The 12,780-nt window shown below is 48.0% G+C and overlaps 1 protein-coding gene across 2 annotated transcripts; it reads right to left on the minus strand.

Annotated features, from left to right (window-relative positions):
- Positions 1-1,733: 1,733 nt before the first annotated feature.
- On the minus strand, positions 1,734-10,778 carry LOC103561422 (spermatogenesis-associated protein 31E1-like). 2 transcript variants are annotated; one of them, XM_070595519.1, is made up of 5 exons: positions 10,557-10,778; positions 9,760-9,820; positions 9,105-9,165; positions 8,555-8,829; positions 1,734-2,078 (listed from the first exon to the last, which is right to left on the minus strand). In XM_070595519.1, the coding sequence occupies exons 1-5, from the start codon at positions 10,737-10,739 to the stop codon at positions 1,969-1,971; spliced, it is 690 nt and encodes a 229-aa protein (XP_070451620.1). In that variant the 5' UTR covers positions 10,740-10,778; the 3' UTR covers positions 1,734-1,968. The 2 variants fall into 2 exon arrangements, with proteins under 2 accessions (XP_070451620.1, XP_070451619.1); XM_070595518.1 differs by lacking the exon at positions 1,734-2,078 and having other exon boundaries at positions 8,248-8,829; positions 10,557-10,765.
- Between the last annotated feature and the right edge of the window lie 2,002 nt (positions 10,779-12,780).

A 12,780-nucleotide genomic window follows, 5' to 3' on the forward strand; every position in this document is an offset into this window, starting at 1 on the left:
GAAGTGCTCCCCATAAAAACAGGCTCAGAATTCCACAGAGAACTTGCAATTATCTTGGCAGACACTTGGGGACTGGCAACAATCTGCCCTACCCAGTCAGCATCTGGACAGCTCCTGCAGGAAGGCCCTGACAACCCAGTGGATGACAGCTCCCCACAACCCCCAGGGCCACATCAGGCCATGCTGTGTATGAACAAAGCAGGCTGAACTGTGTTTGACATCTGAGGGGTCTGCTGGGGGAATACTCATAGGCAGTGAGAGAAGCTGGAGGGTGTGCTTACAGGATCCCTGAGGCCTTTTTGCGCTCCCCCAGGGCCCGACCATCAAGAGAAGGTCTGGAGCCAGGGGTCATATGGGGCTGACTCCTGTGGCCCCCAAGCTGGGCGGCTCAGGGTAAGTCACTCACCCAGCTTCTCCAATAGTTTCCACACCTGTGTCCTGGGGACATGGTAATTCACTTGATTCATGTGAAATGCTCAGGACAGTGTCTGGCTATTTAGTAAAAGTGATCCCTCATTATTCCTTCAGTTCACTGTCAGTGAATTACTGTCACTGATGGTGCAAGTGAAACCCCACCAGGTGAGATGGATCCTCTGTGGACCTGAGAATTCAGCCTCTGTCTGTGATGGACTCAAGTGCTCCCGGCCCCAGTGTGCAGAGAAGTCTATATGCCCACAGGAAAGGCAAGTGGGAAGGAGAGGGTTCCCAGTGTGCATAAATTCAGATGCTTCCACAGGCTGTGGTGGGCCCTGAACTATAATGTCCTGGTGGGCTGAGGGCGACACAGCTTTTAGGTGGGGAGAGGCTTTTCCCGAACCAGAGTCAGTAGGTCTGTGGGTCTTACTCTCCAGAAGGGATCTCCAAACCTGCGGATGATTGCTCATCTTGTCAGAAACAAATGAAACCCTCACATGTATAGTAATTTATGTATATATTATGTAAACCAAGGAACAATATACAAAAGGAAATGCTGAGTATTAGCTACAGATAGAAAGCATCTGTTGCTAACCCCTCTGGCTGTGAACCTCAGTACAATAGGCCCTCAGGCCACAGTGCATTGTTCCTGGAATGTTCGTAAATCTATATTCAGAGGTCTTCTCTGCCATGTTTAATTTTTTGCTGGTCTTTGTTTGTCGTTGATTGACTTGAAGTGCTTGTACAGGAGCAGGCGTCCATGCCCTCTGCCCCTACCCCACGCTTGCGTTGTTGGCCTGTTCAATAGGCGCATCTCCACAAGAACCTTAAGCCCCTTGTCGACTCTGTGAGGGCCCTTTGGTTATAGCCAGATAATGTCATCTGTAAGTCCACATGGAGGGGCACCCTAGACTTGTCACCACATGCTGAAGGGGGATCGGAGGAAACCCCACTGCCAGCCCCTCTTGTGTTGGGGATGTTCCCTTCCCTCGGGACCCTCAGGAGCCACATGGAACTGGTCTGCCAAGGGCCACAGGAGGGGCCCACGGCCGCTCTGCCTGCTAATGCTGACGAAGGCCAATGATGCCTCCTCGATTTAATGCACAGAGATAAGTTCTAACACTCTCTGCCTCACCCCCCCCAATCAACTACTGCCAGTCCTAGGTCCAAGGGTGCCTCAAGGAACAATCTCAAGCTTTCTGTTTATTGGGCCAGTAAATGAACAAAACCCTTGGTGCTCCAAAAACTAAGTTTTGATGCTTTTTTTTGGAGGGTGGCCAAATAAAGACATAAAAATATTTAAAATAAGGGCAAAAATATAGCATATTAAACTGTCTTTATGACTTTGAGTTCTTAAAGAAAGTGAAAAATGCAAAATTAAAGGAGGGCATCATCTCAGAATTAAGGACAGGCCTTTTTAATTGAAGAAATTTGGTTTTGTGAGAAACCAATGACATCATCCTTCTTGTTCTCATTTTCTCTGTGGATGTGGACCCTTGCTGCCCTCAGACAGGCATTTCGGAACCGCCAGGTAGACAGAGTACACCAATGTGGTCAGGAGCCAGTGGTGAGTGCGCCCATGTCAGGCTCCTCACGCTCTCTTCCCTGATGCCCCTTTGGGATCTTCAGAAGACGTCTGACAGCTGATGGAGGAGTGGAGGACCCTGTGGGAATGAAACACCAGAGATCCATGGAACCTCCAGGCCTGAGAAGTGGGGATGGGAATGATCTGAGATCACCAGGGAAGCTGTAGGTAGAGCATTGGGCTGGAGGGATCTGGTGGTGGGTGGGGCAATATTCCTGGCTATAGAAGCAATTACCATTGATTGAGCATCACTGTGTGCCTGCACTGCCTTCTTTATTTCATACTGCAGCATTTTCCTTAAAGCATCCAAACATAATCTCTTTTAATTTTCTTGAAGTGAACCAGATCCAAAATAGACCATGAGGTCTACAGTAACATAGCCGAGGCATGGCAGTGACCAATGCTGTATTCACTGTTCAGAAACTCCTTCAATTAGCAGAAGACTGGGCTCTTTTGACATTTTTTTTGGGTTGCTAATGACAGAGGACTGAATTGTCCAGAACCATCTGAATACATCAATGATAAATAACAACAGATAAGGGCATATTCATTTGTACTTTTTGTACACTTGCACATAATGTACAATTCTGCAAAAGACCGCCTCCAGGGATGTAATTACCACTGGTGTTGGATGGCACTTCAAAGAATAGTAATTTCCTTTTCTTGCAAAGTCAGAGGAAATGGCATCAATCTCTCAAAAAAGTGAATCCTTGAGGCGTTATTATTAATTGATAAAAATTGTTCTAACATGGAAATATTACCCTAAATGTAGTTGAATTGGGGGTGTAGGAAAGATGTTGAGCCCAAGCCATACTCATTTCACTCTATGCTGACAAAAGTTCATGATTAAACTTAAAAGTTCTAGAAAAGGGTAAAATGGCACATGTCAGAAAGACCAGCATTTTCTCAGCGGCTGTTACCTGTTGCCTTTCTAAGTTTCATAGAAAAAGGAAGAGGACAGTATTCAAATCTTCATCAATATCTCATCAGTCTGGAAACGGATGATGTCCACAAGAGGTCGCTGAAGAGCCTTTAATGAGGGACTGCTTGCAGGGAGGGGGCAGGCAGGATTATGGGGACTGCTGAGGGATGTGGGCCTCGGGGACCAGCAACAGCAGGAAGACGGCTCCACCTCTAGGTCCGAGGGGGCCAGGGAGGGAATGTGATACTGGGGCTCAACAAGAGCTTGCTGTGGAAGAACCACTGCCCAACTGTAGCTGTGGCCAAAAAAGAATCCGGCCACTGCCAGGCCCGCATCCAAGAAAGGCAAAAGAGGACAGGGAGTAAGTGCCCTGGGCTCCCTCCACTCCTGCCTCCTCTTCCCAACAGCACTTCCCACTGGCTGAAGCTGCATGGTGACCAGAGGTCGTGGAGCCCAGGTGAAGGTCCACGGAGGTCAGCCCCCTGTGCTGGGAATGGACCGGGATGGCTGAGGGTGGAGGGCAGAGAATAGCCGGTCAAATGTTTCCTGGGGAAATATCACAGGAGCTGAATGTCATATGTGTTTGTACATTAACCTTACTGGTGACTTTGAAACGGTTGCTGTTTAACCAAGGAAACTGAGGTATCTATCAGTGAGGCAGGCACTCGACAGCTCTGATGGGGCCCCTCTGCTTAACACAAAGTCTTGCCAATTTTTCTCCATTTATAGTACCTTTCTGTGTTTAGAACATTACCAAGCTCAAATAATGGCTGAGAGTCAATGAGATGAAAACAAAATCACCAAGGACAAGAGGCAACATCTGATGTGGAGACATCAACAGTTTATGAAAATGAAATGTCATAAAAAGAAGCAAGAAAATTATGCATCAAAAGGAGCAGATTGTCTAGCAGATAAGGTAGATTAAAATGGAGAATAGTTTCTGAGCAAAGTCATTGATGAGAATTTTTAAAAAAGAAGGAAAAATGGAAGACAAAAACAGAGTCTTATTGACAAAGTCAATGGATATAGTGACTAGGACACAGCACGAAACGGCCTTCTAACATATGACAAAATTAAACGTTAGATCAATAAACTGCTTGTTATGGGTCGAATTGTGTCCTCCCCAAAAAGATGCTGAAATCCTAATCCAGTATCTGGGAATGTGACCTTATTTGGAAGCAGGATCTTTGCAGATGATCAAGTTAAGATAAGGTCATTAGGCTGGCCCTAATTCACTCTGTGCCCTTATAAAAAAGGGAAATTTGGACAAGGACTCACACACAGGGAGAATGCCACGTGAAGATGATGGCAGAGATCAGAGTGATGCATCGACAAGCCAAGGAACGCCGAAGATAGCCAGAAAGCCACCAGGAGCTAGGAGAGAGGCCCTCACAGATCCCAAGACGAGTGAACCCAGCCGACACCTTGATCCCAGACTTACAGCCTCCGGAACTGGGACACAAGTGATTTCTGTTGCTTAAGCCACCCAGCCTGTGGTACTTTGTTACAGCAGCCCCAGCAAATACTCTGTCTTTACTGAAAAAGAGCCATAGCCAGCAGGCTGAATAGCACTCATTAGCCACGGAATCACGGGAAGACCAGAAATACCCTTCCTGCCTTATGGTACCATGGAGCGGGCAAAGATGTAAGACATCCAGGAGAAAAGTGTCAATCAATAGTCAAATCATTGGTGAAAGCGGCATCTTTAGTTGTCAGCACACACCAGAATGAAGGATGATGTGTGAAGAACTAGTCAAGACAGAAGACTAACTGAATTTTGATGCTAAAATCAATCTCTTTGAATCTAGACAATGGTTTGAAATGAGTCTGCATTGTTCCATCTACTGAATACTGTCTGTGCCACCCAGTAATCTTTTGCAGTAGGTCAGTCATTATTTCACATACTCTGTGATCACTAACACAGGGTGGGGGGTAGGGGGTCCAGATAAATCTGTGAAGGTGAGGCTGGATGTCAGGAAGAGTCTCAGGGAAGGTGTGAAAATCTTGCAACTTACTCTCAGAGATCAGCCATGAAAAAGGAGAAATTATATTGGGGCAAGGGACTACCTTTACAGATGCATTAACAAACATGGGATGATGGGAAAGACCATGAATCAGAAACTTGAATAAAGTACTACCTGATAGTTTTGAAAGAAGATTCAGTTTTCAAGAACATGCCATTGGTTATTTGGATTACCATGTTTATATTATTTTTATTAGTGTAACACTTTCTTTTTCCTTTATAAGCATACGGATAATGTAGCCCTGGTAAAATACTTGCTGATTAAAGCTTTGTATTCAAATTCTGAGCAAACTGTATACAACGTCTTGATGCTGATTTTTTCCCGAGGCACAGAGTCCGTGGTGAAGCCTCAATTTATGTTAATAAAAATAATATAAAGCCCAAGATCCAAAGGAGCCAGGCCTTAAAACGAAGGTCATTAGAAAGTTGAGCTCCAAGGGAAGGTGGAGTCAGAGAACTAGCCTCAAGGCATGCCGCAGGCATGCTCCTTCAAGACTCTCATACTGACGTCCTCCTTCAAGACTATGCCACTGGCATGCTCCTCAAAGAACGTGCCACCAATGTGCTCCTTGCTGCAGACTTCTTGGGTGCACACAGGTCACTGTCCAGTTCCCAGAGGGAACACAAGATTGGTGACACATGAGCTCCTCAGGTGCCATGTGACCTCATATGGAGTGGACAGAGCAGCCAGGGGCAGCAGTAGCCCAGGATACGAAAAGTTAAGGACCCATGTAAGAGCCAGAGCAAGATATTTACTCCAACTGATGAGAGGGCTGACTACAGGAGGCCCAAACCAGGAGAGTCTGAAGAAAGGTTTGCAGGACTGAGGGCTTCCCAAGCCAGTGAGATGAGCCGCCCCTCCCGAGTCAGGGGAACAGGAGACACCACTGGGAGCAAATGCCTCCAGCTCCTGCTGGAGAAGGGACACTCCAGCCACTTCAGAAAAGAGATGCAGCACTTTCTGCAGCATCTTGACCCCAGTCAAAAAGACAAAAGACTAGAAGATCTCCCTCTAAAGGGCAAGCCTGCGTCAGCCACTGCCCAGAGCCCTGGACCAGTCACAAGCTCTGTTAAAGACGGCGGGGCCGGTGAAGCGCAGATGATTGCAACATCTGTTGGACAGATCCTGGCAGAGAAATTGAGGCAAAATAAAGTTTGCTCAGAATTTGAATACAAAGCTTTAACCAGCAAGTATTTTATATTATCCGTATGCTTATAAAGGAAAAAGAAAGTGTTATGCTAATAAAAATAATATCAAGGACAAACAGACTCTGTTGGTAGTGAGGGGCTTTTAGTGGACGCTGGATGCCCTGATCTCCTCAGATCCACATAAGTAGTCTGGGAGTTGGCCAGCACACTGGGTTCCAAGGTGGCTTCCCAAGCAGGGGCCTCCTCGGCCTCCACTGCCTCCCTGGCCTCTTCAACTCTTGAAGATTGGGACGCTAAGCTGAGCTCCAATATTGTTGCACTACGGCAGGGGCCTCATGAGGCCTGGCGCCCGCTCCCCTCCCTTGGCTCCCCCCTGGCCACTGCTGAACTTGGACTCGGCCCCAGCCTGCCTTTCTCGGCCCCCATCACAGGCTCGCTGTGCCGGTTTCTGCCCACAGAGCTGTATGTGAGAGACTGAGGAGGCGGCCTGCCCTCCTGTCCAGTAAGAGGGGCCTCTGAGGGCCCATCACCAGGTGGGGTCCCACCCAGGGCCTCCTGGATTTCTTCATGCACAGGGGACGGGGCAGAGAGGGGACTCGCCAGGGTGGGAACTGACTCTTCCATCAATTTCTCTCTTGGATGGGGCTGAAGAGATTTTCCCGAGAACGTGGTGAAGCTAGCTTTTGAGTGGGCCCCAGATGCACAGGCAGCTGACGGAGGGAAGGCCGACCGTGGAAGGGGCGAGGGTTGAACCTTTTTCAACTTAAGGAGTTTTATGGGCTTGAGGACCTTGAGGGGTAGACCCCACTTATGGAGCACTCGAAGCTTTGTAATATGTGCTTCCAGAACCTGTCGAGTGTGTGGACTGAGGACGGAATGCCCACAGGAGGTGTTCACACGGGGTTCCTGACCCTTCCAGGATGCTGGATTTCCGGTTTTCGTGTGAGTGTGGGACTTGGGAAATGCATAGCTGGCAGCAAGCCAGGATCGATGCACACTCACAGGGATCAAACCCTCCTTGATCTGTATCGACTTCCTGCCCAAATGGACTTCCAAGACTTTTTCTAGATGTTTCACTGGGAAGCTGGCTGAGCCCCTGGAGAGATCTTCCGGAATCCTCCTCAGACATTGCCCCAGACCCTTGCTAAAGTCCTTCCCTAGTTGTAACTTTACTTGACCCTTCCCATGGGACTTTCTAGGGCGCCTAGACCCCATTTTCTCTGTGTCCTTGCTGCCTTTGTCTGCAAATGCAGAGGGCCGTGAGGGCGCCTGCTTGTCCTGTGCCTGATAAGCCACTAGGAATTCTTCCTGAAGCCGCATCAGTTCCAGAGACACTTGGATCCCTTGGGGCAGGACACCGTGGTGTTGATCTTTGATGAGCCTCTTTTAAGATGTTGCTTTTGGAGATTAGAGCTGATAAAGTCCCCAGGAAGGGTGGAAACTGACTTGGGAGTGTGGGAGGCCCCACTGCGTTGGGGAAGATTGGGAATGAGTTGGCAAAAGACTTCTTCAGATCATTTTACCACAGAGGGTAAAGCCCTCTCCCTTTCCAGTTGCTTCTGCAACAGGGAAAATTCCAGATGTATTTTAGTTGGGATGAAAGATTGTGCCTCATTCTGGAATGCAGGGAAAGATACCCCACAGGTCCGCATCTGGGGTGGAGAAGAAGGTGGTTGGATTGGGAGAGAGGATGGGAGATGGTTCTGGCTCTGGATGTGAATCAGAGGTGGGGGCTGGAATTGGGGCAAGTTTGGAGTCAAAGGTTGGGGTTGGAACACAGGGCAGGGCAAGGGTGGGGCCTGGGAAAGCCTTGAAGATATCTTAGGCCGGATTGGAACTGGAAAGCAATGAGAGATGCCATTGAATGAAACAGAGGAAGCCTGTAGTTGAGAAGACCTCCTAGAGACCAAGACGGTAGCCACCAGAGACTCACTGTGCAGAGAGGGGAGACCCCAGTAGAGCTGGCTGCATTTCTGCTGTAAATGGTCCCCCAAGACCTTGGGATAGGACAGCTGCCGAGGACTGGGCAGCTGTTCTGGTTTGTCTTTCATGGTCCAGAAGGGGTGGGGGCTTGTGGTGTCCTGCTCGGTGCCCGGTGGTTTCCACATATTCCCTGAAGAGGTCAGGTGGAAGTCTGAGCTCATGTGTTTCGCAAATGCCCCATCGTTTTCTTTCTTATTCCAAATAACCAGTTCGACTCTTTTGGTGATCTGTATGTTCAGCATCTTCTGGACATCAGAGTTGACAAATGAGGGGCTCCCGGCGTCTACCTGCCTGTCGGTGAGGGCTCCCCAGAGTCAGTCCTCCAGCAGGTGGTGGGACAGGCGCTCTTGCTGGCACTCGGGCTGTGATGAGGTGGGGAAGAGCAAGGCCTGGATAACCTCCCACCACTGGGAGAGGAACAAAATGGGACAACTTGTGTGGACAAGGCCTGAGATGTGAGATGCCAAACCGGAGTTACCTGGAGGTGAGCTCTTGGCGACGGTGCCCAGTGGGATTCTTGGCAAGTCAGACTGGTCTTCCTGAGGTTCTGCTGACAGGGTGCAGGCCAGAGGTAGAGGGCGCTTGGTCAGAGGAGCCGGGGAAGCGGACAGGGACATGGCAGGAGCAGCATCTTCCATCTGCTCCCCACGTGGCTGGTGGGCTCCAGCAGACGCTGCTTTGCCCACCTTGCCAGGGGCGTCTTGACGTGAGAGCTGAGGAAAGCCACCCTTGTCATGGAGTCTGTCCAGGTGGCTGCAGGAAACAGGAGGCACAAGCTGCAGCCAGGACCAGACGGGCCAAGGAGGGCCAGGCACGTTGGGTGGGGGTGGGCACCTGTGGCCCATGGCCCTCCACAGCCCCCACACTGACCTCACAATGCTCCTGCTGTCCCTCACCCCAGGGCTTCAGCCACACCCCGTCCCCAGGGCTCCCCCTCCCAGGTCAGCCCCAGGCCGCTGGCACCGCGGGGTCATATCATAGGCTCTGGAAGGAAGGACGACCCCGGAGAGAAGGGGAAGATTCCTTACCTTTGCACCAGTAAAATGAGGCCCCGAGCCTCCTCTAGCTCTTTCAGGCAGTCTCTGCAAGCTAGAATTCAGGAGACTGGGTCAGGGTGGTGAAGCGGGGCCCTGGGGTCTCACAGGGGGCTGACTGCAAAGGCCCTTTAGGGAGATCGTGGGGAGGTGAGACTCTGGAGCCCAAGATCAGTGTCCAAGGCCGTGTGATCCCTGATGGGGACGGCCAGGCTCGTGCTCAGGAGCACTTTGTCATTTAGAAAGTGCTTCCACATCCATTGCCCCATACGGCCCTCACCACCGCCCAGTGGGGGAGAAAGGATAGGGGTCACCTCATGGAGGAATCTGAGCCCAGTTAAACAGCTTGTCCGTGCTCGGACCTGGAGGTCCCACTCCCAATCCAGCCACTATTGGTCCACTACAGCCCACAGGTCCCTGCTGGGCACCACCCATTTCTAGACCCCTCGTGGCTTCATTCCTAGCACAGAATCTGGGAAGTATCTGGGTTCTGATCTCCTTCCCAGGAGCCTCCTCGAGGGCTCTGTTTCCTGAGAGAAACGGGAAACTCCTACCACCGTCTTCCTCGGAGACCATGGAGCTAGGCCCTCAGGGACAGGAGAGATGGAGGCTGGCTCTCGGGGCGCAGGGCTGAGTGGCAGACGCTTACCTCTCAAAGCCCCACTTTTCTTCCTAGTCCTGCTGCTCCTCCCCCTCGGCTCCACTTGACGCTGAGGCACGAGAAAAGACGAGGGGCTGGGACCCAGTTCTCACTCTCCTCTCTCTAGACAAGCCGCAGACGCTCAGTGTTCATGAACAAAGTGACTTTCTACTCTTAACTGATGGAGCACTGCGTTTTTCCTTTCCTTTTACTCATTTTTAAAGTGGGTAGAAATATTCTGTTTCCCTTCTTTGAAGAACACAGAGAAGGTATTTCTATGTGAGACCCACCATGGATTTCTTCCGTCACTGTTCCTCTGCTAAAGAAACTCACATTCACCGACCTACGGGTACATATCTGAGCTTCATCAGGTAAGACTCTGCTTCCCGAGGCCGGAGCCCCACTCCAGCCCCTGCTCAGTCTCTCAGGGGCTCAGATCAGCCTGAGACACCTGCCGTGGGAAGGCAGCTGGTGAACCGGTGCTCAGGGGTCTGTCCTCCCACAGAGATTGGACTCTTAGTATCCAGTCCTCGGCCATTGGTCACTGAGTTTGGGACTTTGCCCTGGAGCCCTGTAGCACACCTGAACTCCTGGTCTGAGGTCTTTGGATGGAAACCCTAGTCCCCACTCTGACCCCTGCCCAGCCTGGCTTGTCCCTGGAAGGATGATGTTCTCTTCTTTCCTGAGAACAGATGTTCTATTCTTTCCCATCCCAGGAGTCTCTCCTATTGATCATAAAAGTGGAAATAAAAATAAAAAAGAAGAGAGAATCATATTCTGTTGGGTCTGGGCCAAGGCTTCCTTACCTTCCTGATGCTTCCATGTTTCCTCGCTGGTGGTAAGGATGGATCACTCTGCAGGTAGGCAAGTAACACGAAAAACCCCAGTCCACACAGGATGACGAGGATGGTATCAATCACCCAGGAAGTGGAACTGGAGCTCAGCCAGGTATCAATAATGCTTTTCAGAGAAAAGAGGGGATTCTGCATTGTCTGAATCACACTGCTGCCATCAGGCAACTGAGCACTGGGAGTGGCTTGGGGACTAGAGCCCCAGGCCCACATCACAGGGCTGTGCTCTGGTCACAAAGGGCTCTTGAGGGCGGAGACGGGGCAATAAGAGAGGAAGCTGGACCACAGTCCCTCCCCAAGCATCCAGCCCTTCAGATCCCTCCACCTTTCTCCGAGCCATGCAATAGCACCCTCTCACCCTGTTAGAGATAGGCCGTAGTGAATTTTCTATTCACTCCACCTGGAACTCAAATAATACCCGGTTCCTTTGAGATTTCTGCTTGAACTCTATCAATTTCATAGCTTCTAAAAATCTGGAGTTGTCCCTGGGATTTTGGTCAATTCCCAGGGATTTTTACTCTCATGATGCCCTCTCTCTGCAACTTCAACTTTCCCACATAATGTTTTTGCCTTGCATCAACTCAGACATAGAACTTAGATTTCTTTTATACTTAATCAGTTGTGTCAAGTTTTAAACATTTAAAAAAGTTTTCATTTCAATTAATCTCTATCCTCAGCTAGAGGGACTTAAAAAATTAAATTAAAAATTATTCAAAATTTACAAAGCTAAATAAGTATTAAAAAATTGAAATAATGAAACCTTCAAAGTATATTTTTCATAAGTTTCTAGCAGTTTTGCTTCTGAAATCAAAGGTTAAATTGCACAAAAGCTTTTGGAATATTGTACCCAGAGACACTCACAACCAGGCGCAGGCACGCACACACACACACACACACACACACACACACACACACCGTTTAACAAGTCAATTCAGCATTTTCAAATCTAAGAATCAAGCACTTCTTTCAGTTCAAAAGGCTTCCTTCAGTAATTCTTGTAAGTAGGACTGCTAGCAGCAAATTCTCTCAGTCTTTGCTTATCTGGGAATATCTTTATTTTGCCTCTACTCTTGAAGAATAGATTTGCTACACATGGAATCTTTGGTGACAGTTTTTTTTTCTTTCAGTTCTTCCAGTTTGTCAGTCCACAGCCTTTCCTCCATTGCTTCCTATCGGGAGTCAGCGGTTAATTTTATAGCGGTCCCCTTGTCTCTGAAGAGCAGTTTTTCTCTCACCACTTTCAAGAGTTTCCCTTTGTGTTTTCAAAGTTTGGCTATGATGTGTCTAAGAGTGGATCTGTTGGTTTTTATTTTACTAGAGGTAAACATTGAATCTGCAGCTTAATGTTATCCATCAAATTTAGTAAGTTTTCAGCAATTATTTCTACAAGTACTTTTTCTTCTTGCTTTCTCCTTTTTTTCTGAGACTCTCCACGTATATTGGTGTGCTTAACAGGTGTCTCACAGGTCATTTTTCTTCAAACTCTCTTCTCTGTTCTTCAGATTGCATAATTTCTATTATTCCATTTTAAAGTTTACCACTTCTTTCTTCTGCCATTTCAAATGTGTCATTAAACCCCTCTAATCAATTTTTCCTTTCAGTCATTGTAGTTTTCAATTCCAGAATTTCTATTTGGTTCCATTTTTATAATTTGTATTTCTTTATTGTGTTTCTCTTTGTTTAATTATTATCATCTTATTTTCATTTAATTCTTTAAACGTGGTTTCTTTTAGTTCTTTTTTTGTACTTATAGTTATTTTTATTACTTTTATCTTTTAACCTTCATACTGGGGTTATAAATGACTTACCCACCACCATTACAACATTAGAGTATGCTGAGTTTAACTATATACTGACCTGTACCAATGAGTTTTGTACTTTGATATGTTTTCCTGTTACTAATTAGCATCTTTTAATTTCAGTTTGAAGAACTCTCTTTAACGTTTCTTGTAAGGTTGGTCTAGTGGTAATGAAATCCTTCAGCTTTTGCTTGTCTGGAAAAGTCTTTATTGTTCCTTCAATTCTGGAGGACAACTTTGCTGGGTACAGAATTCTTGGTTGGTGGTATTTTTCTTTCAGTAATTTTAATATATCTTGCCAGTTTCTTCTGTGCTGCAAAGTTTCTGCTCAAAAATCTGCTGATAGTCTTATTGGTGGTGCCCTCGTATGTATTAAGTTA

This window comes from Equus przewalskii, chromosome 26 (assembly GCF_037783145.1).
Source record: "Equus przewalskii isolate Varuska chromosome 26, EquPr2, whole genome shotgun sequence".
Classification (NCBI taxonomy): Eukaryota; Metazoa; Chordata; class Mammalia; order Perissodactyla; family Equidae; genus Equus; species Equus przewalskii.

Coding starts and splice junctions, on each gene's coding strand:
- LOC103561422 (XM_070595518.1), bottom strand. CDS start 10,739: ATGCAGAATCCCCTCTTTTCTCTGAAAAGCATTATTGATACCTGGCTG. Junction 9,166..9,759: donor GAAAAGTGGGGCTTTGAGAG/GTAAGCGTCTGC, acceptor CCTGAATTCTAG/CTTGCAGAGACTGCCTGAAA. Junction 8,830..9,104: donor CTCATTTTACTGGTGCAAAG/GTAAGGAATCTT, acceptor TGTTTCCTGCAG/CCACCTGGACAGACTCCATG.